This window comes from Haemaphysalis longicornis, unplaced genomic scaffold (assembly GCF_048455015.1).
Source record: "Haemaphysalis longicornis isolate Haplotype H1 unplaced genomic scaffold, Haemaphysalis longicornis Haplotype H1 scaffold_7, whole genome shotgun sequence".
Classification (NCBI taxonomy): domain Eukaryota; kingdom Metazoa; phylum Arthropoda; class Arachnida; order Ixodida; family Ixodidae; genus Haemaphysalis; species Haemaphysalis longicornis.
Window position 1 is genome coordinate 18,530,479 of NW_027526422.1, and position 25,380 is coordinate 18,555,858.

General features: G+C 50.8%; 2 protein-coding genes across 2 annotated transcripts in view; one reads left to right on the forward strand and one right to left on the reverse strand.

Moving 5' to 3' along the window:
* Positions 1-1,382: 1,382 nt before the first annotated feature.
* Positions 1,383-19,235, reverse strand: LOC144144645 (uncharacterized). The gene is made up of 5 exons (XM_077676170.1): positions 18,683-19,235; positions 10,077-10,252; positions 9,772-9,931; positions 1,803-1,949; positions 1,383-1,600 (listed from the first exon to the last, which is right to left on the reverse strand). The coding sequence occupies exons 1-5, from the start codon at positions 18,970-18,972 to the stop codon at positions 1,507-1,509; spliced, it is 867 nt and encodes a 288-aa protein (XP_077532296.1). The 5' UTR covers positions 18,973-19,235; the 3' UTR covers positions 1,383-1,506.
* A 3,888-nt stretch (positions 19,236-23,123) lies between these two features.
* The window catches only part of LOC144144649 (lisH domain-containing protein ARMC9-like), a 48,207-nt gene continuing 45,950 nt past the window's right edge, over positions 23,124-25,380 (forward strand). Inside the window, exon 1 of the mRNA XM_077676174.1 lies at positions 23,124-23,204. The gene's annotated coding sequence lies outside the window, so the exon portion shown is untranslated. The remainder of the gene's footprint in view (positions 23,205-25,380) is intronic.

Genomic DNA, 25,380 nt, shown 5'->3' on the forward strand with positions numbered 1-25,380 from the left:
GGAGCGAGCCGTTCCTCACCAAGGCAGGCCGCGTGGTGCAGCTCCTGGGCTCCCTCCGTCAATGATGGCAACAGCGTAGAACTCCAGGCAGGGCTTTGCTACTTGAGTTGATACGAAGGCCAAGCACACGAGATGAGTGTCCTCGCGGAATTGCCTCATTTTGCTTGCCGTATAAGAACGTTCTGGGACATATTCGCGAAGTGATACACTCCGCCGAGACTGTTGACGAAAATTTCCGGAAAATTGCCCCCGCCAGCGCGTGGCAGTCCGTGGCCAGACTAGACAAAACAAGATTCGAGAAAGACTGTGTGTCCGGTGACGCCTTCGTGCTTGGGTTTACTGACTGCCTCTGCAAACAAATGTAACACATGCTCCAGGTTTCACGCATGCAAGCGCCCTCGAAGTCACTGTGTCTGCCAAAACTTGCTGCTCACGATAACACTTTGGGCAAAACAACTGACCAGTTTATAAGCATTACTTTCTGTCGACTGGGTTGTTTAAATGCCGCTCGCTTGCATTAACAGCCAACAAAAAGGTGAATACATTTCATCTCAACAGCCAGTGTTGTCGCTGTGGTTGCCTAAAAGTTTATTGAGTCCCTGCTGGCATCACGCTTATGATTACACCGAAATATTCCAGAGTTCGCTTTCCTTCGCGGTCGACGGGGTCTAGTGAACACCATCAATTAGAGGATCTGAAACACAAATGCTGCATCGCCGTGTGCTTATCCTAATCTTTGTGAGCATATGCGTTTGTTCATACGCCTCACAGCATATAGAATGGGGAAAAACAAGAGTAGGAACTCCTTTGAGGAGCAGATTTGTCAATAGCTCCGCTATCTTAGGTCTTTGAGTATGCGGAATGCACATGTCTAATTCTTATCGCCACGCACTGCTTGTTCGCGTGCTTGGAGAAAAAGAAAAGTCAGTGCCATCATTTAAGAAAGACAGCCTCGTAATTCTGACAGCTACAGCTGCTTGAGGGTGTTCCACGTCAAGCCATGGGTCTTAGTGCAAGCCCCAAGACCTTTGCAGACCTTTGGCGTGCGTGCCACGCGCATTCCAGAGCGTTGCGGCCGTCTTACAAACCCCTGACGTGGGAACGTATGCTGCTGCAGCGCGCGTGCCATGGCTACATACTCTGCTGGGGCCTACACCAAGCAGTCAATATAGGAGCGTCGACCATAAGAAATCGGCGCAGTACTATAATGCTTACTTAAATGTTGCATACCCAAATATAGGCATTAATTGGACAACACTTCATAAGCAGGTAGGCATGTGAGCCACATCGTGCTCATTTTTTTCTTGTAGAAAACCTCGCGCAGTTTCTACAATCGTTGCAGTGATGCAGATCGAAGAGAACAAAACGAGTAATTTTTATGTGAAAATAAAACAAACTTAACTTTTTTATTTCATTTCATTCGCGGAATTTGGTCGCTGCTGCAAGGACGCATCGGCAAGACCTGGGCGTCTGCGGAAGCTCGTTGACGGTCGAGTCGGGTCTCTCTCAGTTGTAGTGGCGCTCGGTGGGCACGAACTGCATGCCCAGCTCCTGGTAGGCCCACGTCTCGCAGTTGCTGTCGCTGCGCCCGTACCTCCGGCTGGGAAAAGGAAGGGGGCGAGTCGTAGAATATATATATATATATACGAGTGCACTCGCGGGATGCATTCGGGGTGCCTGCACGCGGCCCCGATGATGTGCTGCATGGCCATGCAGGCCATGCAGCACATCATTTCTCACGATAGCCCTAGTTCTTTTACGGATTTCATCACCCTGTAAAGGCAATGTAAACGCTCACTTACCCTCTGTCGGTGCAGACCGGTTTTCGCACCTTCCGGATGCAGGGCACCTTGATGACGTTGAAGTACACGTTGCCTATGGTGTCCGCTATGTGGCTCTTGGCACGTCGCAGGCAGTTGTAGAAGTCGCGGTCGCAATCACAGTGGGATCTGCGAGAAGCGACGGTCCTCTGCATTACAAGCGCTCTGGCAGTCATGCCTATGCAGTCACAAAAAGGTCACATGCGTAGGTCTTTAGGTATAAGGACATATCAGCCCTCGTTTTAAGGGCAGAGCACTTTAGGGGCCCGGCTTGTCGTCGCAGCTCGTCCGCGGTCCCGCTATCTAGCCACCGCAGTAACGCTGCGTCACAGACTTAAACAGAGGCTTGGAAAAGATACCCGCGCTTGTCCATCGATTCAGTTTTCCGCCCAAAAGTTAAGAGGATATTTCAAGAGGTTTATATAGGCAGAACCGTTCGAAACTCCTGGAACCGCTGGTACTTGTCATACATGTTCCCGTTATTTAGCGCAAAGAAAACTGCAAGCGAAATATATGTAATTAACGGGCAGTACTTGCGTCCATATATAGTTAGGAATGCTCATTGGGTTGCTTTTTACGTTAGTAAACGAAAATTGAAGGAAGCTCACAATAACGCGTAAGACTCGAAGCTGGCGAAGCTGTACGCAACCTTCACAACCATCACGAAGGTCCACGATTGCAGCCGATTTGCTTCCTCGCTGCCGCGACGACCTTTACTCCATCATCGTTGCTATAAGTGCGAGCTTCTTTCATTTTTTTGGAAGTGATAATCATTGGACTGCACCTTGGAGGGGCGAGCGCTATGACTTGTCTTTCTCGTTCCGGGCAAGTGTTACCACGATTAAGGCAAACGCTGGAGCTTTTTTTTTTTAGGGGAGGGTCGGCAATCTTGGCCAATCTCCCTAAGGAAGCATGCTTGGCTTGACAAAAGTGCGCCGGGGACGCTGGGTGGGCACCGCGAGGCACATGCTCACGAGCGCGCGCTCGACTGCGGACACGAAAAATTACAATTTCCTACACAGCTTCGCTGTTAAACGAACAGAACTCCCGCTCGTGCTGTTCCAGGCAGCACAACAAACAACAGGTAAAGGAAAGGATGCGAGCTGTCCCAGGAGAAGGTGCGCGGGCAATGTGAAGGCGGGAAATTTGAATTACATTGAGCAAACCTCCGTTTCAATTCATCAGGAGAGGAACGAGACAGAGAAGGAAAGAGCGTGAAGGGCGGTAGCAACGAGCCAAGAACGGCGCCACCGTACGTATGGCGAATCACTGCTCTGCACTTCCGACAGTTTTCACGTTAAGGGGAACTGCTTTGATTTCTTTCCTATTCGCGTGGAACTCGCATTAAACGTAAGGCGTGCCCTTATCCACCGCAACAGGGCATCATCATCGCCAAAGCAACAATAAAAAGCTACATAATTACGAAAAAAAATCCTTGCGGAGTTGTTAACTAACTAACTAACTAACTAACTAACTGACTGACTGACTGACTGACGGACTGACTGCAACGGCTTACTTGCACGAATGCTTTGCTCTGTGGACAGCCAATGCACTCGCCATTTGTACAAGTGCGGCACGCACACACACAGCTGGCTGGCGCCGCATCTTTTCAATGTGCTACGAGTTGTGCCGTGCCTCCGCCAGATGGCGCCATGGGTCCCGCGACCGAGAGAAGACGCAGTGAAACATCCCCCTCGCGAGGGGCACGATCAAATGCAGAGCATTTCCGGGGGCGCACGACGTTAAGTAGTTTGCGTTACGTTAATGTTGTTGCACTTGTGGCAACTGAGAGCGCTCGTCAGCAGTAATTTGAATGAGTCAACGATATAAGCCGCGTTCGTAGCGTCCCATTCTGTGTCGGCTTTGTGGCGCAGTGGGTAGAGCACCATGTACATTGCGTTCCGCCCGCAGGGTCGAGGGATCGAAACCGGGCGCCGGATATTTTTTTTTATATAGTAGGGACAACGACGGTGCGGACTACGGACGTCAACGCGGGTGACATCGTGAGTTACTGAAATGCTCTGCATTTAAAACAAAGGATATATCTTTTATTCTCCCCCTAATTCCATCTTCCTTCCCGACTCTCCCCGTGTTACGTACGGTAAGGAGTCCCCGAACCGGCCTCTGTCGCCTCCGTCATGTGAGGTAGCGTGGTGGTGAGTGGCCAGCAAAAGTTGCTGCCTTGGTGATGACAACAAGAAGCGGAAGGCAAACTTAACTGCTCTACTGCATGGCGAAAGGTGAGCCAAAGCAATACAGGAACAAGACCTTTCCGGGCGAGCGTACAGCATACTCGAACAAAGCGACAGCATGGATTCGCTGCTGCGAAACGAATCCGAACTATCAACCGAGAGGGCGGGTTTTATACGCAATAGCCGTAACGGCTTTGCGGTTTTTGCAATGCTTCTGTGCACATGGCCCCAAAATAGCACAGACACCCACAACGCTCTATCCAGGGTTCGTGAGAGCCGGCAGTAGTGGCGCCTGTTGAGTCAGAGAGATGGGGGAGAGGAGATCTTGGCTGCGGCGTCCGCATAGTCAGGACGCGTTTTTATGCGAAGGCCCGTTTGCAACCGCCGAAGATGAGTCACCGATAGCGAGACGCCCACGCGGGAGGCGCACATAGTGGTAGGCTCTGCCACAAAGCACACGAGTCCTGTGCGAAGCTTGCAGTACGCGCGAACAGAATAGTGTCGCGCTGAATCGTAACACACGTCACTCATGTTCCTTACATCTGCCCTCCGCGTCCCGTGTCCGGCTTAACTTCGCAAGCCAATTCGCGCTGGCACGCCGTCCACGCGAATTTCCTTTCCTGCTCTCCATGATGCCCATGTATATATGTGTAACACTTATCCCACTTCTTTCTGGTCTCTGTACTTTGAGGTTTATTTCAAAGTGCTCCTTCGCGAGGCCCTAAGTTTATTGGCCCTACCAGGGAGCCCCGGGAGTACACGAGCGAGACTCAGAGAATCACGACAGTCCCCAGTCGTTTAAGATGATGCTGACGGGGCGGCAATCTCTGTTTTTGGTAGCGTCCGTTTGCAGTTTCCCTATCAACAAACTGCTGCAGGTCTGCCATAAAGCGCTGCCGCATGTAGGCCACCCGTACGGTATGCTTCACAACGGCAGATCTTGAAGCGGGCTGTTACGTATGGGCCCGCCGACGGGCTTTCAAGGGCACAGAGGCCCCGCGATCGCAGCGGAGTCCTCCTCTCTCCCCTCTCCCCTCTCTCGGATTCAACGTGCACCGATGTTACCGACTGCTCACGAACTCTGGAAAGAGCGTTGTGTGTGTCTGTGACATTCGTAGCGTGTGCACAAATCTAGAGGGAACGCTGTTTTGACCGTTGCGCTTTTGGGTATAACCCATTCCTGTTTGAGCAGTGAATCCATGTTGTCACTCTGCTCGAGTCCTGTACTGTAACCTCGCCCGTCGGGGCATTGTTCTTTGGCTTCGGCTCACCTCTCGCTATGAAGTAAACAGTTACGTTAGCCTACGGCTTCTGGACTTCTTCACGGCTGCAACAGCGGCTGGCCGCTATTCACACCACGCTACCACACGTATGTCGGAGGCGACGGAGCTCGGCTCGGGTGCGCCCTCTCGGTCGCAACAGGACACAAACGAAATACCACGCCCCTTATTCTTTTTCGGCTTCCGTGACTGCAGCGCAGCCACCGCCACCGAGAGAGAGAGAGAGAGAGAGAGAGAGAGAGAGAGAGAGAGAGAGAGAGAGAGAGAGAGAGCTCTTTAATGTGGGCTGGAGAGGTCAGCTCTGCTAGCGGCAGTGCTTGCTACGCCAGATGGGGATGATTACAATGCAGTGAAGTGAATGTGAGAAATCGGGAAAGCAGCAATAGAGAGAAAACAAAAGTTAAATAAAAATGGCACGCAATGTAGTGCAAGGAAAAAACTCGAAATAAAGTTAAGCAAAAGAGATTACGCACCACCGAGATTACGCACCAAGTGAAGCAACAACGCCCTGCACACTAGCTAACTTTTACAGGCTCGTACACTTGGAGGCCAAGGCTAAAAAAAAAACATCCCCCTCGCGAGGGGCACGGTCAAATGCAGAGCATTTTCGGGGGGCGCACGACGCCACCCCGACGACAGCATCTGAAGAGAGCGCAGGCGATGACTGGATTGGAGCCCCGCACATACCCGATTTTATCTGGTTCGAAAGAAATTGACAGCGAGAGCGAACGCTGAGAACCGCCCCATCACGGCACGACCGCGCCACGACCACGTCACGACTACGTCACGATCACGCCACAACTGTTGTTGCTCCCGCGCCAAACTACGACGCATGCGCGCCCGAACCCGCAGAGAACACGCGAGGAGCAGCGGAGAGCAGGCGAGGAGGAGTGGGGGAGAGGGCGCACCTGGAACGGCTGTTGCGGACGCCGAGGCACGCCAACGCCGACAACGCCGGGTGACATCGTGAGTTAAAGAAATGCTCTGCATTTAAAAGATGTGGAGAAGCAGCCTTCGTGCGGATGACGGGAATGGTTGGAGGTCTTGGAATACCACCTGTATGCACACAAAGGAATAGCGATGCCGCCTGCAGAAGCTCAGTAACTGACTACGATTGATACGACAGCGTCCCTACCTTTGGCCCCGAACATTGCGTAGTGGGCCTTACCGATAGCCCGACTTTTAAAAAGGAAGGCTTTATATGGTGGTGGTTATGTGTGTTCTAAAGCGAAGCTTTAGTGTTCCTACTGATGGCGTCTGTAATGGAAAACGCCGAAGTGAAAGAAAAAAGCGCTTCCGGTGGCCAGATTCTGCGTCCCCACGCGTTATGAAGCCGGTGTCTATGCGACATGGCCGAAGCGATTTGGAAAACGTGGGCGACAACCGAAGAATCCGTCTCGAGATAGCTTCACGTTCAACCATCGTCTTCGTCGTTTGGTGGGAGGGTGCATGATCTTCCTGTGCGTGTGCACAAACGCCTTGCGGCGAAGCCAACTTTATTGCGAATGCTCTGCAGAAAACGGCAGTAACTCTTGCTTTACCAAAATTTTCCCAATAACAATTACATGAGAATTGCCCGTGTTAACCTTCTCGCCTGTCCCTCTATTCCTACGTACTCTTTCCTCCCTATCCCACCTCCCCCACGCCAGCCCGCGTTCCGGTGTCCACCCCTAGGCGAGATAATCTACGCCTGCGGGTGGACCTTCCTCTCTTCCTAGTTATCAATACATACATACATACATACATACATACATACATACATACATACATACATACATACATACATACATACATACATACATACATACATACATACATACATACATACATACCGCTAAGTCCACTTTATCAGTACTTCGGGTTTCACTTTGTCGTAATTAATTAGTACACAGCGAAGTTGTAAACATTACAGAATTCCCGTTTGCTGTCAATTCATGGGCATCTAGTATGGTTACAGCACGGTGTAAGAATTTTTTACACCGTGGGTTGCAGAAAACGGATGTGGCCCTTGTTTTATCGAAGCTGTACCACAAAAAGAGTACGCGGCAGTTAGCCGCTGAGACTACTACATCATTAAATAAATACGTGTAGATTCCCTAACCATGTACGTGATTTATATTTCATACACTTTCGCTGACCATGATCCCCATTCACACAGTGAAATGACTCCTCATTTTTTAGGCGTCAGATATGTTAGCCAGCTGTCTCGTATTTCGCCCACATATACGCGTGAAGTGAAAATGAGCTTTTTGATACCCCGCTCTCCGCATGCACCTTTGGTGGGAAGAAGAGTTTAAACGCATCCCGTATACACAGAAAGCGTAATATGAGCCACTTGACACAGAGCGTTCAAATCCCGCTACGTACTGAAAAAAATTATGGTTGATTCCTCTGTCATTGGAATCGGTAAAACACGAAAGCGAAATATGCAGTGAAATCTGCAGCCCAGCATGATTTGCTGGTCACCGGCTGCCTTGTGGGTGTGCTTGGCGAGCGACGTCCTGCTGGCGGGTCACTACGGCAAAGGTGTACTGGAGTCATTTCCGTGACGGATATGACGCAGTGAAATCTTGGTGTATCCCGGCATAAAACCCTTTCGTGTTAAAATATAAAACCCGCAAAACAACAACCCCAAGTATAACGTACTCTTAAGTACTAAAGGTTGCTTCCCCGCAAGAAAACCCTGTATGCAGGACTGCACCCTTTACAGGCCGCTTGCTTCGTTGTACTGGCGCCACTTCCGTGACGGATATGACGTCACTCAAATATTTGTGTATACCGGAATAAAACACTTTCGTGTTCACATTATTTCGACTTCCTTGAAATGCCAGCTGCAGTAGGGCAATAATTCCTGTTCTCGCTCGCATTGCCATGACAGGTGGCCTGCTTGCGCCTCGTCAAGACAAATGAAAAGAAAACGCGCAGAGCTAAGTCGTTAGAACTACAGTGGCAGCAGCAGGCCGAAGCTTGCGGAAGCTTCTGAGCGTGCACCGTCCGAGTAGCGCTCATTAATGCGGCCACGCAGGCTGTGCAAGCACGGTTCACGCATGATTGAACGCTCTTACGACAGTGGGTCAGATCGCAGCAAGCAAGCACACGAGGTTTCTTTGTGCCCGTAGCTGCTCTCAAAAAACAATGACAGTCATGGGAGAACTTGCCGCCCGCCTGTAGGATCACATATATCATGCGTAAGCATCGGCTGAAAAGCGTATACGACCATACTACCGGTGATGGAAGGCCATAAAGGGGCCTGGATGCAGACATTTGCGCGCTCATAGCTTATACTCGACATTTGTTTCGCTAGGAAATGCGTTTGCCTTGCTCACAAAGGCTTGACTTTGGGCTAGTTGGGTGCTAATTGCTAGAAAAGACAGCGCAAAAAACGTGGACGCAGTAGACAGATGACGACAAGTGCCCGTCGTCTGTCTACTGCGTCCACGTTTTTACAGTTTTTTCTAGCTTGCTCACAAACTTAAATACAGCAGGGAATTGTCTCTCGCCTGCGTAACATTTCTTTTTATGACGCAGAACGAGACGGCAGCGGTCACAAGAATTTAAACTGTGCTCCCTATATTATAAATCGAAAGAATCTGCCTCTTGCAAAACGTGTTGTTGAGAAGATTGCAAGAGCGTCTTTTTTTGTCAAGCTTTCAGTCAGCGCTGCAAACCCTCCTTCGCAATTTTCGGCATGTCAATTTGTAGAAAGGTAGATGGAGGGTAGTGGCGCCAAAACTTTTTGTTTTTGTCTTGTTCTGAGCGTTTGATTATCAGTGTTACGAGCTGTAAGGAGATGTCCATGAACGTAGGATCATTTAGGATATTTTTCATTTAATTATAAGAACGTTTGAACGCTGCGCCTTTTTTTGCCATGACTCTAAGCGACTTTGAAAACTTCAGCCATGTTTAAATGTTTCTTAAGAGACTAGTGTCTTTGTTCATTCTTTTCTTATTTTGATTTGTTAAAGAGAATAACATTTTTGAGAGAATTTGTGATATAGTACCAACGTCCCTTACCCCTTCCTAACACACACACACGCGCGCACGTACAATCTCATTTCTTTGCTGCTTTGCCGGACTTTTGTGCCTAATTGGTTCCGTTTAAATATAGATATGAGCCTGATGAATCAGCACGCATATATGGAAGGGACGCGAGTTTCGCCGGCGTTTTTTCCATCTTCCGTGAACGTAGGGTTGGCTCATACACTCTTATGAAATTGCTTGCATGCTTCCGGCGTTCAAGAATCGATTACGTCAACCAAACAACATTGACCGCTCTATTAAACGTTTATTCCTCCTCGTCTATGTTACAGGCCATACCTTGCGGCAGTGTCGTGCACGATTCCCACCAACTCGAAGTGACGTGTAGTGGAAGAAAAAGCGATGATGAATGAAAGGGATACAAATGAAAGAAAATCAACGCAGACGGGCATTTTAGGCGAGGCGAATTATATAACGAGGGCGCAGCGGTGCGAGACTAACTTGGTGTAGAGGGAGAAGTTGACGAGGTCGTAGCCCGTGCGGAAGGCCTTGAGCTTGACGGGGCAGTGGTCGTGCGCCCGGCAGCACAAGTCGACGGCCACGTGGGTGCCCAGGTCCTCGTAGGAGGACGCGATGTCGCCCAGGCCGCACCACTTGGTGCCTGCACGCGCGCCTATTAGCATACGCACGCGCACGCACACTCCACCACCACTGCTGGTGCAGGAGGAAAGAAACGCAGATGCCAAAAATGGCAGTCGCCGTGCCCTATTTTCCCGGCACTTTAGGCGGGCTTTCATATCGCTCACCGGGTATGATGCCGCTCCAGAGCGAGGAGGCGCTCCAGTGCAGCGTGCTGTTGGTGCTGGCCGACCAGTCGCGCAGGTCGCGGCACTGCGAGATGAGGCTGAGCATGGCCGCGAAGTCCACCTGCTGCACGGGCAGGCCCTGCGCCTTGATGATGGGCTCGGCCTCGCGCTCGTCGCTGCCACAGAGAGAGGGAGAGAGGGCGGGGGGCACGGACCGGAGGAGAAGATTTATTCTGAAGCTTAAAATTAGCCTCAAGCTCGACTCGTATGGTCCTAAACTGCGGCCCGCTCGTCAGGTCAAACAAAACTGCCCGCAGTCGATCTCACTTGACAAGTGTCGTGGCTCAAGTGGGGCTCTTCAGTTTCGGACTTACCGCGGACGCCACGAGAGGCAATCTGGAATTCGTTTTCACATTAATTTGCATGGTAAGGGGAACCCTCGGACTACCCGCGGTGAGTACGAGACAGAAATTCGAAGAGCCCCAGCAACGTCTGCTCCACAATTGAGGTGCTGAGTCTCACTGACCGTTTACTATTGGTGAGTGAGTGAGTAATTGAGTGAGAGCAGCCCGTAGGAGATAACCGTGTAATTAACTCAATTATCGCCGGATAGACCGGATCATGGGTGCCCATTGAGGCCCGCTGACATTGCGACATGAAGGGCCTCAGTTGGCAGCGGCTGATACCACGGCGCCCGTCCACAAGAGTGAAAAAGGAAGGGAGCTTATAGTCCGGCATTCTGGCGGCGCGTGCAGCGTTTAACCGGATATGACATTCCTGCATGCGAAAATACTTGATGCGGCACGCGCCACCGCAAAAGGAAGAGCACGCACATGCATGTCCAGCCTTCGAGGTGGATGCCTGAGATTCGTTTTTTTTTTTTTTACGTCTTTATTTCTGCAGTTAACAGGTTACAAACCTTGGGACAGAAATGGGGAAATTTATGGTGGAGGGGGAGGGGGGCCGCTGTCCACGTCTTCGAGGTGGGGTGGTCCCGAGGTCGGCTCTGCAAAGAAACGGCCGGGTCCTCTCTCGTCCTTAAAATATTGGAGAAAAGCCCGCCAGAGCCTGAGATTTATGCATGCGCTACATCGCGCCCGTGCGGGACGCGTTTCTCCGGTTTTGTGCGTGCACACCGCGCTAATGCCGTACATGCGTATCTGCATTACTGGTTTTGTTTATGCACACGCCTTCACAGGGGCCTTTCCTTTGTTTTTTGTAAACCCTGCTGCGCATGCATGCAGTCTAAACGCATGATGCGCCTTTTATCAAAGTATGAGTGTATATATACGCCTTGCTCCAATACCAAGTACTCCATACGTCGCAATTCTCATCGTCGTCGTGGTCACCGTCACGGCCGGCTCCACACTGACCGAAGGATGGCCCGCTCCTCATGAGGCACCGAAGAGCTGTTTTGCTGTTACACTGGCTATACGCGGGGTGTAAGCTCCATCGATGGGGCGAGTCCAATGCATATGATGCTATAGAGAATGCGCTTATGTGGGCTGTGTAGGTACGAAAAAAGCCGGACGGGAAGAAAGTAAAGTAGAGAGAGGCACGCGACTGTCTTCCTTGAGGAGCCCTCTTCTCACGAGGGGCAGTGATTCGAGCTGTACTTGTGGGCTGCCCAGGACTGCTGCGGAGCAGATCCGGTTTCTTTTCGCCCGCAGAATTTCTATACCCGATTCGCTTAGCTTGCAATTCGAGAGTTTTAGCATAGCGGCTAGCCTACGCTAACGCTATAGTATACGGCAGCGGGTGCCGGGACCCGACGGGGCAGGTGCGCATTCGTTCCCCGGGGACGGTCGCCTATGTCTGGCCGAGCCCGCGCATTCGTACCGCCGAGGGGCGACCTCCTCGCCCTCCCCGCGCGCGCATGCGCATTCCGGTCCCGGTAACCCGCCTCCGTATACTCTAGCGGCTATGCTAAAACCCTCTATTATCCACTATTGCGTGTCATTCAGATGAAAAAAAAAGCGACATCAGCAAACGCGACCCTTTATAAATCGCATAGAATGTCGCCTAAAGAAACTAGCAAGCGCAGCCAGGCTGACTTAACTGGATTGAAGGCATATGCAAAGTATGCGCTTTGTAGGGGGAGTATCTTGTGCGCTTTTTATAGACTTGAAGGGTGCAGACTGCGTTTTGGTTGGAAGGTGGGTTCCCAGGTACTGTGTCAACCCCCCCCCCCCCCTTTCCCGCCACCGCACTCATCGTTTTTAAGTTTGGGGGCGTCTTATCCCTGTTTTCCACTGGGGGCCACTATTTTTTAGGCATTTTCTGCGGGTGCCCCTTCTTGCAATATCAGCCATTCAACTAATTGCTTTTTTTATCGTCATTCCAAGCCTCGAAGGCCAGATGTATTGATATGCCCAAGTATCCTGTTTATCCTCAATATATAACGTTTTGTTGAAGCGTATTTATTTATTTGCTTGTCTTTTTATTTATTTTTCACTGCAGAGACTGTTTCACTGCGGCAATACTCTACCATGTAACCTTCTTTTCTTTAATTCACATCGCGGCCAGCGGACAGGCGCCAGACAGGCTATTGCCGCGCACCTTATTTCTCATTCTACATGCGTGGGTCACAAAAGGGTGCGGCCCGCGCATCGACGAACCGACGCACGGCCGATGCGATCTTTCCTCTCCGTCCAGCACAAGCTTCTTCGCCAAGGACGCCTGGGGGCCGCCGTGGATGGACGACCGACGAACGGGGCCGACGAACCCGGCGGCCGCGGCGCATAAAATCCGCTCGCGAGGAGAGAAAGTCGATCGGGTGCCCGCTCGCTCGTTTGACAAACGAAAGCGACAGCGAGCATATCGCCGTCTTTTCCGCGCCGATGACCGCCGCTCTCCTCTTCACCGCGGCGACAACAACTGCTCAGCGCGAAAGGCCCGCTGGGCTCCTCGCGGTAACATTTGCTGCCTTTTCTCGTCCCTGCGGCTGCAGCAGCGGGCACCCAACTATCGAACTGTCCGTAATCTCGGCTGTGCTCCGATCGTCGTCGTGTTTCCTTTTCCTTTCCCACCAGGACGTCGAGAGGACGACGCCTCGCGGAAAGCAGCTGGGCATGGTCAACTGGAGCACGCGAACGAGTTCGACTACAGGCCGTTCTGTAATGCGTGCCACAAGGAAGCAAAACGAAGAGGAGACAAGCAGTGGTGGCCTAGGATGAGCTATAGGCAAAAAATAAAGCGAATGTAATCTTCGTTCAACATAGCCGATGGTGGAGACGCTGCGGCTACCGTCTCGCTCACCTCAAAGCTGCGGCAAAGGACGCCTTGCTTTTCTTTGCTCCCAGGAAGGCAACGAGGAATACACGGTGCCAGCTCGCATATACCAGGCGAGCTTGTGCACGTTTATAATGGGAAACAAATCTGCGTGGGAGCGGGATCCCGATTGTATAGCGTGTGTAGCAGCGATGAGCATGGTGGGCCGTTGCTCAGCGATTTTTCACAGCGAGCCGGCCTAGTTGGAAATGGTTCATCTTTGGCCCTTACCGCACATGAACGGGTGCAAGAAAGGAAAACACGGACAAGCGCTATGAATCGGCGTTTGTCCGGGTTTTCCTTTCTTGCCCCCGTGTGCGCGGAGTGCAAGAAAAAAAAATGTGATTTTTGCTGATCATAGAGGCAGACAGATATAGAATAGATAACTATAGATATAGATAGGTAGCAGTGCTATATGTATTGTGAGCTCCTTTGGCCATTCAACTTCCCTGGGTGAGTGAAGGTTGGTGGAGCCACCCTTGGTGCGAGGACTCTGCACTGCTCACAATGCTCTCTCTAAATCTGTACATTATCATCATCCTTAGCACCGGCACTTCGTCCTCACCGCCGCGGTGGCTCAGTGGCTAAGGCGTTGCGCTGCTGAGCACAAGGACGCGCGTTCGATTCCCGGCTGCGGCGGCCGCTTTTCTGATGGAGGCAAAAAGCAAAACCGCCCGTGTGTACGAGATTTCGGGGCACGTTAAAGATCCCCAGGTGGTCGAAATTAACCGGAAACCCTCCACTACGGCGCGCTTCATCGCCTGCGTTGCGTCGGCGCGTTAAACCCTACAATCACATCAAATCAATGAAATCAAATCATCACCATCTCTGTAGATACTCATTATCATGGTGTGCGCCCGCTGGTTCCTCGCTCGAGCTTCCGAATAAACGGTCGCCCTGAGCATCGACCTCTCGAGTGAGCCTTGTCCTTTCAGGGTATAGAGGCTAGAAGCGTTGTTTTCTTCCACGCGAGGTCCAATTACAAGTTTGGAAGACGAAGAGCCCAGTCGGCCCGCAAGCTATGAGGTGCAAGTCGAATCTCGTTTCGGTCTTCTGCGACCTTCTCTCGCCAACTATATATTGACGTGCGTGCCCCAGGGCCTTCAGCGACCTCAATGTGGATCCGCATTCGCTCTGGCTTGGCTGCAGCGAGACAGGCCAGTGTTCAATCCACGACGCGCCGAACTTGGCAGAGTTAACGAGGACGCCTACCCCGCCACGAGAACTATCACACCCTTTTGTTCCCCAGCAAGAAGTTGACCTCTCCACGAACGCGCGATGTTCAGAGCTCTCCCGTGCGACAAATATGACGATAAGATTTTATATATATATTCTCCCAAAACATTCGGGAATGTTTCACGTTCACTGCCGAGTTCCGTGGGCGCAGCAGACCCGCTGCGTCTTCGAAGTTGCGCAAGACTTTATGGCACAATTACACAGTGCGAAAATTGGTGACAACCCAGCAAGACTAGTACTGCCTGTCGTAAAACATCAACAAAAGAATCAGACCCGCTGCGATCACTTAAATTGAATACATGGTCAATATAATCAAACCAAAAGCCAACATGCAGTTTGTTTTCGGTTTGACTTATGAGGGAAAAGAATATCTTAACTAGAACAGCAAATGTAAGCAACGCAGGTATACAAAGGTATACGATGAATTCTCATGCATCCGTTTGGCTGCGGCCGTATTGTTTGGCGGTTAGCGAGCCAGTAGGCGTGAAAACACGATGGCGGGCAATTTCGAGCTAGTCTTACGGACGCACAGCCGTCCTACCTGGACCCACATTAGCAAGGTCCCGTTGGGCCGCCAAGTTAAAAGCGGTAAGAGTTGGTGCAAGTTGCCGCCCGTAAAGAAGGTTAGCGAGTCAGAGAAGGAAAAAGAAGGGGGTCCAGAGTTCGCGAGATGTCCATCTCGGCATGCAGGATCTCCGGCATGCACGGGTGCTGCGCGCCTGTTGTCGAGATTACCCGATTTCTTCCCGCAATGTATAATGCCCGAACAGGCGCGCTCTCGTTTCTCAACCACGTCTTCCCCGACATCCGCATGCCAGACCCGAACTTGCGGTTGCCAAGGAGCAACTCCGTCCATTTGTCCTTTTGGTGCCCCCACAAATGTTCCTCTATAGGACCTCGCTCGGCGTTTCCGTTACAGTCAAAGCTCGTTCATTCGAACTCAGGGGGGTCCACAAAATTGTTCGAATTAAGCGGAGTTATTAGCCGAATTAGCGGGTGGGCGCCAGAATGATTGTACTTCAAGCTACACTGCGCGGTCAGAGCACAAAAAAGTCACCTCTGTACTCGTTATCGCCCATAAGGCGCCACTAGACGTTTGTGGCAGCTGATTTTTGTTTCGTTGTTTTGCATCTCTAGTAAATTTGGTTTGGTTTGGATCTGCATGCAACGCATTGTAATCCCTCTGGACCGACTCTGGGCCGACTTCTGCGAAGACCGATGGAAACAAGTGGATCCCAGTTCGAATTAACTGCTCTGGATAGCGATGCGTTCGAATTATCGGGAGCTTTTTAAACTATACAGGGCTGTGCCGGGACCAGGGCATAAGTTCGAATTAACCGGAAGTTCGAATTAATGGAGTTCGAATCAACGAACTTTTACTGCATTTCTTTTTGGAGAGGGAGAAAAGCCTCTATTGGAGGCAAGGCGGGGGCCCTAGACTTGTTGGAGGAAGCGGATTAAAGGACGGGGTGAGGCCAAGTGGGCTCCAGTACCGGGAGGGTCTTGGTCTTGTCGAGAGTATACTCTGGGAGGAGAATTCGTATTGCTCAATAACTCCGGACTCGGCTTGCAAGGTGCCCCCCGTTTTCCCACTCGTGCCCACTGGGCGATCAAAACGCGCAAAACGATTTGTGAGATACTAATTCATGCGATAGCATCACGCCGCCTCGTACCGAGATTTCACGTCCGTGCGGCCAATGTGGTAGCTGTGTGCGCGGCCGGAGACTGTAAACGTTACGTGAGGAGTGGACGCGGTTTTAGACTACCTATAGAAATACCTTATTGGTGAAAAATACAGAGATTTGTGGTCAACACGCTTATCCTGAATTAATCCAACACAGCTCGTCCCCAAGCGGCGTGTTCTCATAGCCCATCGCCCAACTCCCTCTTCGTTATATATAACTAAGTGGCACAGTTATCGGACATGAAGCCTTTGAGGTTTTCAGAAGCCAAAAGGACACTCATTCATTTAGCCAATGTCATTTGGACGCACAAAGTTTGTTCTCTCCGACTGGCTACCGGCAGGCAGGTATGCCTTTTTCTCATTGTCTATTCTCACTCGTGACGGGAAAGGGGGGGAAGGGGGGGGCAGTATGATCGATGAGGGACCTACGCGAGGAAAGAGATTTGCATCGCACACTCATTGACTTAGCCCCCGTGAGAAGTATTCCCGGAGAAACCGCTCACGTTCGCGGTGGAATGCCTCGCATTTAAAGACCCAGTAGTGTGTACAGATTTGTGAGAATTTCCAACGTGGACACGCATTCCGCGGTATCAAGCGGACCTGTTGCAGCGTCTGATTTGGACGCCTCATGCGTCACAGTCCGTCACGCGTAGGAGAAGAGATTTGCGTGAAGAGAGGGAGGCAGGAAGGCATTACTCGCCCACTTTTGTGTCGTGGTTATGGAGCGAGGGGAGTGGGGGACATTCACAGTACGTTGTTATCCGAGAATACTTGGTGTAATGTAGTGGACGCTACGCCATAGTCATCGGTACGCAACGGGCAAGGTGACAGCCTAGCAGTGTGTACCAGCAACTTTTCTGTTCGCTAGACTTGCGTCTATAGTTACCACAAGGCTGAAGCCTAACGTCCGGAAAAGTTTGGCGAAGCGCTGTTGCACGGCTCGTAAGTTCTCAGTCAGCAAAGAGGCTGCCAATCACAGGGGAAAGATGACTGGCCGGCTGAACGATTCACCACCTATTATGGCCATGCCCTGGAACTAAGGACATTCGAAGGAAATGTCTGATGGCAGCAGGCCTAAATTTGCGGCAAGACGCGCATTACCATCGGTGGCTCCATGGCGCTGCCTACCGTTCTTTTTTGGACTTTGTCCGGGTGGCCAACCTGGTTTTCTGGATTAGATCGGACTCGCTTAATGTCTACTAAGCCTTGAGGCTATTAAATAAACGCAAACACAACAACAAGTGTCTCTAAAGGGCATATCCGAATCACTTTGCGATGGCCATCAATATTAAAAAGAAACATCATCAATCACACCGTTCACCCCTGTGAGACAAGCCACACCATGACGCAACAAAGTCTAGGACGGAAGGTTAATCTTGCGCAATGACTGAAAATAAAAGTGAGATGAGGGAGAGGAAACCGCGGTATAAATTAAAAGCGTCTAAAGAGAGCAGCGGGCCGTCGCTTTTTAACATCACGGCAAAGTAGGCTAGCTGATATTTTAGCCTGAAAAATATAACAATGAAGCACAAAAGCACTTTGTATTGTGTCGTATTGCAACCCCATTTTCCTTCGTGTTCTGGTAGCGCTTCATTTTTTTCTGCCCAATGATTGCCCTCTCTTGGACAAACGTTTGGCGAAAACTAGGCCGTAACCGAAGGAGGGGAGTCGTAGTTCGAAACCTGTGGCCCCTGATCCGCTCAAACAATTTACTTGACTTTCAACCCTCTTGCACCCCCGCAGTAAAAAAAAAAAAAAAAAAAAAAAAAATTCAATACGCCCTCACACAAAAAATCATGCCTCATTGAGTGGATTATGGGCGCCCAAGTGATGATGATGTTGCTGACGGCGATGTTGGTATTTCTTCAATAGCTAGTTACAGCAGCCGACGATGAATTGGACACTACGGTTTCGATATGGGATCACGCCGCTCCCTTTGTGCAAGCGCGCCGTGTGTTCCAGCAGACGACACGCAGAGAACTAGCACCGCGCGCAGTCAGGTTATCAAAATGCGCACGCCTAGATTGAACCAGTAACTTTGTCACTTATTTAGAGGTGTATGGGCACGAACGAATAGCTTCCTGTAAGCGACATCGAATGGGATGAAATGTGCACTGTAGAGCGTAGAAGTCACTCACCACCGCGATGAAAAAAATACCCGCGTTGGCGGAGTAACCGTGACATGGCGAATACTTTCGCACCCTTTCGCCTCATTGCGCGGTCGTACAGAGACTGTGTTTGTGTACCTTACACCGCGATATAACAACACACACGAATATGCCATTCGGATTGGCGTGCCGGTATATAAATGACTTTTCGCCAACAAAAGGCGTGTTTGGAGCGCGTTTACCGCGCACAGCTCCACCACAATGCATCTCGGACGAGAAGAAAGAAGAAGTTTGGGAGGAACGCTCACTCAAGCTCGAAGAGCCGGCAGGTCTGCAAGGTGACGCCGTCGGCGCCGTACTCGACTCTGGCGATCGTCTTGCCGTCGTAGTACATCACGGTCTTGGCCTGCGCACCGGGCATGGGAGCAGACGACAGCGCGGGAGGAGCCGGTGCCGCCGGTAGTGGAGTCTTGGCCGTAGACGACGCTGCCTGCGCTGGTCCGCTGCTGCCGACGACGACGGTGCACGCGACCAGTGCGATGGAGAAGAGACCGTTCACCGCCGTGCGCCGGGGGCTGGTGGCGGGCGGCCCGGACATGATGTCGCTCGCTCGGCCAGGGCGACGCCGCTGCGGCTGGGCGGCAGCGCGGTGGAGTGCTGCTGCTGCCCGACGCGGCGACACTACACGGATGCGGGTCAGCGCGCCGCGCGTGCGACTAAAAGTGGGCCGCCACACCGGCTAGGTAGTAGTACGGCTCCCGCGCATGTCTCGCGCTACCGCGCGCGCACCTGACATGCGCCACACCGAAGCAGCAACACCCCCCTCTCGTGTGCTCCTCAGACAATTGGGCTCCGAGTACTGGGAAAGACTTCCTTCCGCTCGGGCTGAGGTGGCGCATTGAAAAGGCGGGACCAACGACTCGGCTCAGCCAGATTTCACGCACAATAGCGCGGTTGTGGCTTACGCGTGTCCATTTCCACGACCCCTACGCGTGAGCTGAACCTCCTCCCTGGCATCCTCGCTTATCATTTCACCTTCGTGCAGTGCGCAAGCAGCGCGCTTGCATGTGCTGTTATCCCTTTCAGGAGAACCATGTTGGCAGCTGAGAGGTGCTTGCGGGGAGGGGGAAAACGCGGCGTTGGTAAGAGGGGGGAGTATACAAAGTCGACTCTTCCTAGCTCCCATGCCTTTCTCAACAAAGACCCTCGCGTGTCCCCGACGGCTCTTTTCGCTGAGAGGATGCCGCTGGAACACAACTGAAAAAAGGCAATGAACCCGAGAATGCGTGTTCCAAGCTTGCCGACCAGGAATGTGGACGTTTCGGGGAAGAAGGACATGAATAACAAAGCCCAGCTTACCGGGCCCAAACAACGAGATGAGGCCCCTCCGCCCGGGCGCTGAGCAGTGTTCGCAACTTTGAGCCGAAAGGGTTGTAATCTTGTCCTAACAGAGAGAGAGAGAGAGAGAGAGAGAGAGAGAGAGAACAAACTTTCTTGTACAAAGGACTTAGGTCCGGGTCTTAATTTCAGTCTTGTTTTGTGTTGAAGAATGTTCGTGCGGATCAGGCGCACATGTACCCATTCAAGTGGAAAGATTCCTGGGCAGCCTGTATGTTCACTGTCGGCGGAGGAGACAACAAGATGCGGTAAAGAATATGATGGGAGGAAAGTGAAAAGCTTTGGAGGACGCGGGGTCGATTGCCAGCCGCGGCGGCCGCTTTTCTGATGGAGGCGAAAAGCAAAAACGCCCGTGTGTACGAGATTTCGGCGCACGTTAAAGATCCCCAGGTGGTCAAAATTAATCCGGAGCCCTCCACTACGGCGCGCCTCATCGCCTGCGCTACGCCGGCGCGTTAAACCCTACAATCAATCAGTCGAAAGGTTTGTGCCTGCCAAACGAGGCACGTGAGTGAATGAGTGAGCCAGTGGGTGACAGAGAGTTTGAGAGAGGGAGGGATGGCGGGAGAGAGAGAGAGAGAGAGAGAGAGAGAGAGAGAGAGAGAGAGAGAGAGAGAGAGAGAGAGAGAGAGAGAGAGAGAGAGAGAGAGAGAGAGAGAGAGAATCGAGTGAGGGAGTGAGGGAGTGCAAAAGATCAAGCCGCTAGTCCAGGCACTGTTGTCGAAACCTTACATTCCCCACGCCATGAAAAGAGACGCAGGCGTGGGGAACAATTGGGAATGATACGGCGTCATGCAAGTGCTGGGAATGTTTTGTGACATTCACAATAATGTTTTCGGCGCAAGAATATTATTGACATGGTTAAAGGCAGCCTTAAAGTTCCGGGGGGGGGGGGGGGATTTGTTTTTGCACTGCCTGTTATAATTTTAAAGAGACTAGTACTAGAGTTCCATAACAAGTTGGCCTGCAAAGATACACTAAACTGCTGTAAATAAAAAAGTAGAAGCATTACCGTTGACCTGAAGTGGATTAAATGCGAAGATGCGACGTTTGACTCTGCAAGGAAGCGAGCAAGAAAGCCGGCGCAGCTGGCATGACGCGTGGAGCTTTCATTCATTCTCGGCCGATTCCGCACGCAGCTATGTGAATTTGTTGGTGCACAGCAGTTTTCTTATAACGGGGAGCTTATTCCCGGTTTGAAAGGTCCGAGTCTCTGGGCTCCGTTCACAACTGCTCTCGAGAACGTCATAAAAGTTGCCCTTAAAATACTGTATAGATAGCTAGACAGTCCTAGACTTATAACAGAAAAGGCCCAGAGTAACCAGAGTGTTAACTCCGAGCTAGCATTCAAACGACGCGGTCAAACTTAGCCCGGAATGCCAGTGCAATTGCAACGTCATGTCTATTGGCGGTTGCTTTTGTCGACGGCAGCCAATCACAAACTATTCTCACTGACGTCATAGGAACAGGGAGAGAAAGTTCGTGGTGAGTCGCCACTCTCTGATTTGTTTTCCTTATCACCTGGCGTCATTTAAGTTTTTGTTGAAATTGGCACGATTTCCACTTTGACATGGCCATCTCTTCAAAGAACCACGAACTTACGTTTCGCCTTCGTGGTATTTTGCAGAATAACGTCCTATAGGGCCTTCCACTAGGTTAGTGGGAACGCGCCCGCAATATTGATCTTAGTTTCAGTTGAGTTTCCCCAAGCAGGCCTGAAGAATCACGTCTACGCAAGTTTTGCGGCCCGTAAATGAAATAGAGATTTTTTTCATAGTTGCCTAACGGTTTCGCAGTAGCATATTTGGCGTCGAGTTAGGTAATACAGCTGCTATGTGTTTTGTGCAACTAACACATCTCTTTTTCTCCGGAAAGCACAAACCTGCTGTCTTGTCACTCCATCCCGTGTCCACTACATGCATGGCATCCTCTGGCGTCCCACTTGCCCTACATCCAACTGCCCTTCCCATCAATCAGGGCGACACCTTCACTGGGAGTGCCATCCGCCACACCTACCACCACACCTGCGTTCCGGCGTCGCTTCCTGGGAGGACTGGTTGGACCCGGGTCCTGGCGTGGATTTCAAGTCGACGCAAGAACTTTTGGCGGCCCACTTCCTTCGTGTTAGTGCGGATCTCTGGGAGTTCTACGGGCCAGCCGCCTCCTAATGAAGAGGCTGTGGCACGACAGCCCAGACTAGAGCTGTTTAGAGAATAAAATCTCTCTCTCTCTCTCTCTCTCTCTCTCTCTCTCTCTCTCTCTCTCTCTCTCTCTCTCCCTGTTGTAACTACTGAGTTTCGGGCTGCGACCTCATTTTGAGATAGCAAATTAAAAAGGAAGAATTTGCAAACTCCAAAGTGGGAATTTTATGATAAACGCGTAAGCCGCCCTTTTATGCCGCAAGCTCTTGTAATGTCGGCTTCACTGCTAGACATAAATGAATAGCTGGGAAGACTTTTTTCAGGAGCCATATAAGCAGCATCATACCAAAGCGGAAAGACCCTAAGGCCTTTTATTAAATACCTCCGCAGAACCCGTGTATCCACATGAAGCGCCATTTGTCGAGCCTTTTCAAAGTCTTACTTTCGCTGTTCACACGTGTTATGCTGGGAAGACATTGTTTACTTGGAGGAAAGTAGAGGGAAATATGCAAATATGAATCTCTGGGGCATAAATGCCCCCATAAAGGCCACTGTATCCTTGAGGAGGCGTTTAAAGTTGGTTTCACTACTATACACAAATGCATCGCGGGGAAGACCTTTTTAGGAGCTATACAAGAACAGAAGTCTTAAATGGAAATGTTAAGGACCTAGGGTTAATAGTAGCATTTTTGTGCGCGGTTAAAGTGTGACCCCAAAAAAAGTTGCAGATGGACAGACGGGTTTCTTCGATGAGTCAACTTAGAAATATGCTCAGCTAAGATATTAGCTAAGCATATTACAAGGACAGCGTTTGTGCTATGTTCCCCATCATGCACAACATTGTTACTATGGAAGCAATAGCAGCGGGGAAAGATCGAGCAGGCCAATGAATTCATTTATTTTAGCTGGTCACGCGCATTAAACAAGGCGGGGCATGTCGACCGGCTTGGAGCGGGGCTGAAAAATAGGGCAGTGCTCCCGAACGCCGCAGCTTCGATCGGCCGTGTCAAACGAATTCCCGCGGTTCGTCTCCCACGCGCATAGGTTGAGGTCGGACAAGGCTAATGATCTGCGTTTGGGCGGCCGCTTCCCAACCGGGCCCAGGGTTGCCATCGGCGCTGCCGCCACGCGGCATGGCTTTGTGATTGAATGGCCGCTACGCTGTTGCCCGTGGATACGCATTAGTGCTACGTACGTACACGCGCGCGCGGTCAGCTGCACTACGGCTGGACACGACGCGGCGTCCCGACGGATTGGCCCGCCATCTCCGCTGCTGCGTCTCGACTGCTGTGTGAGTACCCGCGTGTATTCCTCTCAGGCTATTTATGCGAGCAGCTGTAGAACATGTGCAGGCATGTTCACTCCATGCAATTCCACTTAAATGTCATTTTAGTTAAATATTTAGGTGAATTTTATTTTATTTAACAAATGTGCCCAAACACACGAGTGGGTGAAAACAACGTAGGAGGTTCTGAAATTAAGAACTGCTGGTGAAGCCTCCAAAGATTAGAGTTTAAAATATATAGAAAGAGAAGAAGAATGTTACTTATTACTTGCTGAAATAGTGGTGATTAAAGGAAATTAGGCAGGCCGTTTTTACGGATTTTCTGCGGAACATAATGAGTTTTGTACCCATTTAGAGCGCTTAAAAAGCAGCCTCTCTTTACGGGTCACTTATGACGCTTGGAAAATGTTTAGTGTATCTGAAAGTTCTATAATACTGCATTTGTTCGTATCTCAGCAGTTATCCTTCGTCTGACATTCGCCTGTCAAACAAGTAAAGCAAAGAGAGAACAAGTGAAATAGTATGGTCATCTTTTAGCAGATGGAGTATAACCGACTGACTCACAGCATAAGTGCGCGAACAATATGGTTGTTTTGTGGTTGAAAACCATAACGTAGCGGAAATCCTTGTGTCGGAGGATAAGGATTATTCAGGGCACTCTTGATGAATAAATCAATTCAATTATGGAAATCTCCGAACTGTTCTGTATGTGGCTGATCATGCCTTCATGGGACATTTGGATTCGTTGAGCCCGTATACCCAAATCGCAACCACAGACCGAAGCAGCCTTAGACCCAGAAAGTTTTGATGCACGCAAAATGCAGCAAAAGAAGTTGCCTGAAGTCCTGAGCAGTGTTGTCAGGCATGAGGGCGGCAAGATACCGAGTCAGCCGTGAGCCATCGTCATAAAGCACTGCAGTGTCTTTTGGAAGAGCACACCGTTGTCCCATGGCGGCCGAAGTGACAGGATGCCAGCACACGCAGGACCATCGTCCGTAGTACGATCACTTCGAGTCCGCACATAAACATCAGTGAAGTTTGATGATGATGATGATTGAGCTTTATTGGTCGAAGTCGAGGCGTTGGTATGAGGGCATCCGCCCTGTGGGAACGGGCGTCCTTAGAACAGGACCGTGATAGCCTGAAAAAGAAAAATTTTCTTGAATCTATCGCTGCATACCTAGCATAGCAACGTTTCCATTATTTTCGTTTTGCTGGGAGACCTGCATAAGCGAAACTTATGCTGTGAAGGCCGTGTTGCTGTTAGACGCGCCTAACCGATTAGGCAAATCGTTCGATTAAAAGAAAACGTATTTTAAAGCGAGCTTTAAATACACAGGCGAAAGGGAAATCAAGTGGACTTGTGTTCGCAGAAACCTCCTCCGGCGCAACCATATGCGCATGCGCGGAAGATCCAGGTTGGAGAGGAGTTACAAGAAAGGGTAGAGAGATTGGCCGGGTTTATCGCAGCGGAGCGCGCGCTCATCGTTGTTGTTGTTGTTAAATCTTTTATTCAAAAAGGGAAGGCCGGAGGCCTTGGGGGGCGGGGGGGGGGGGGGGGAGTTGGGAGGGGAGCATTTATGGTTGAAGGGGGCTCGTATGAGTTCGTGGTCTTCGGGAGGCGGCATCAGTTTTTCACAGGACAATTGTTCAGCATTGAATGGTCCATTCACTGGTGTAGGCCATCGCTATATAACTCGCGCTAGACCGCTCTTTAGTGGCGAACCGTATTATAAGGTTAAGGGTGTGTTTATCTAACGTGAGGGGATTGGTACGGGTTGAGGGCAGCGAGCTACTGCGTGAATCACAGCTCATGGCGGACGGCGCGGACGGAGCAGCGTCCACGTGGAAATAGCAAACACCAGCCGAACATTACTTCGAAGTGGTTAGGTCACGCGACATACGTAAAACACAGGCCGCAGGTCATATGGTTAGTCATCTGTACAGAGTCCATAGTGGTATTTTTTTCAGTAGTGGCGATGAAACCAGTCCACTCGACCACTGGATCCGCCCAGCCGAAATGGAAGGCATGAGGTGTTTTGCAAGAAGATTGATGGGATATTTTTAAAGCCCACAAGCGAAATGACAATTCACTGGGGTTGTAGATTTAGCTTCATCTGGAAATAGTGCTGGAAAAAGAAGAAGAAGAAGAGAAGGAAGAAGAAGAGGAGGAAGAAGAAGA

Bases quoted from the DNA above. Each gene is read 5' to 3' on its own strand.
- LOC144144645 (XM_077676170.1), bottom strand. From the start codon at position 18,972: ATGTCCGGGCCGCCCGCCACCAGCCCCCGGCGCACGGCGGTGAACGGT. The intron at 9,932-10,076 runs GTGAGCGATATG...GCGCGCGTGCAG, and splicing joins CTGGAGCGGCATCATACCCG to GCACCAAGTGGTGCGGCCTG. The intron at 1,601-1,802 runs GTAAGTGAGCGT...TCCTTTTCCCAG, and splicing joins CCGGTCTGCACCGACAGAGG to CCGGAGGTACGGGCGCAGCG.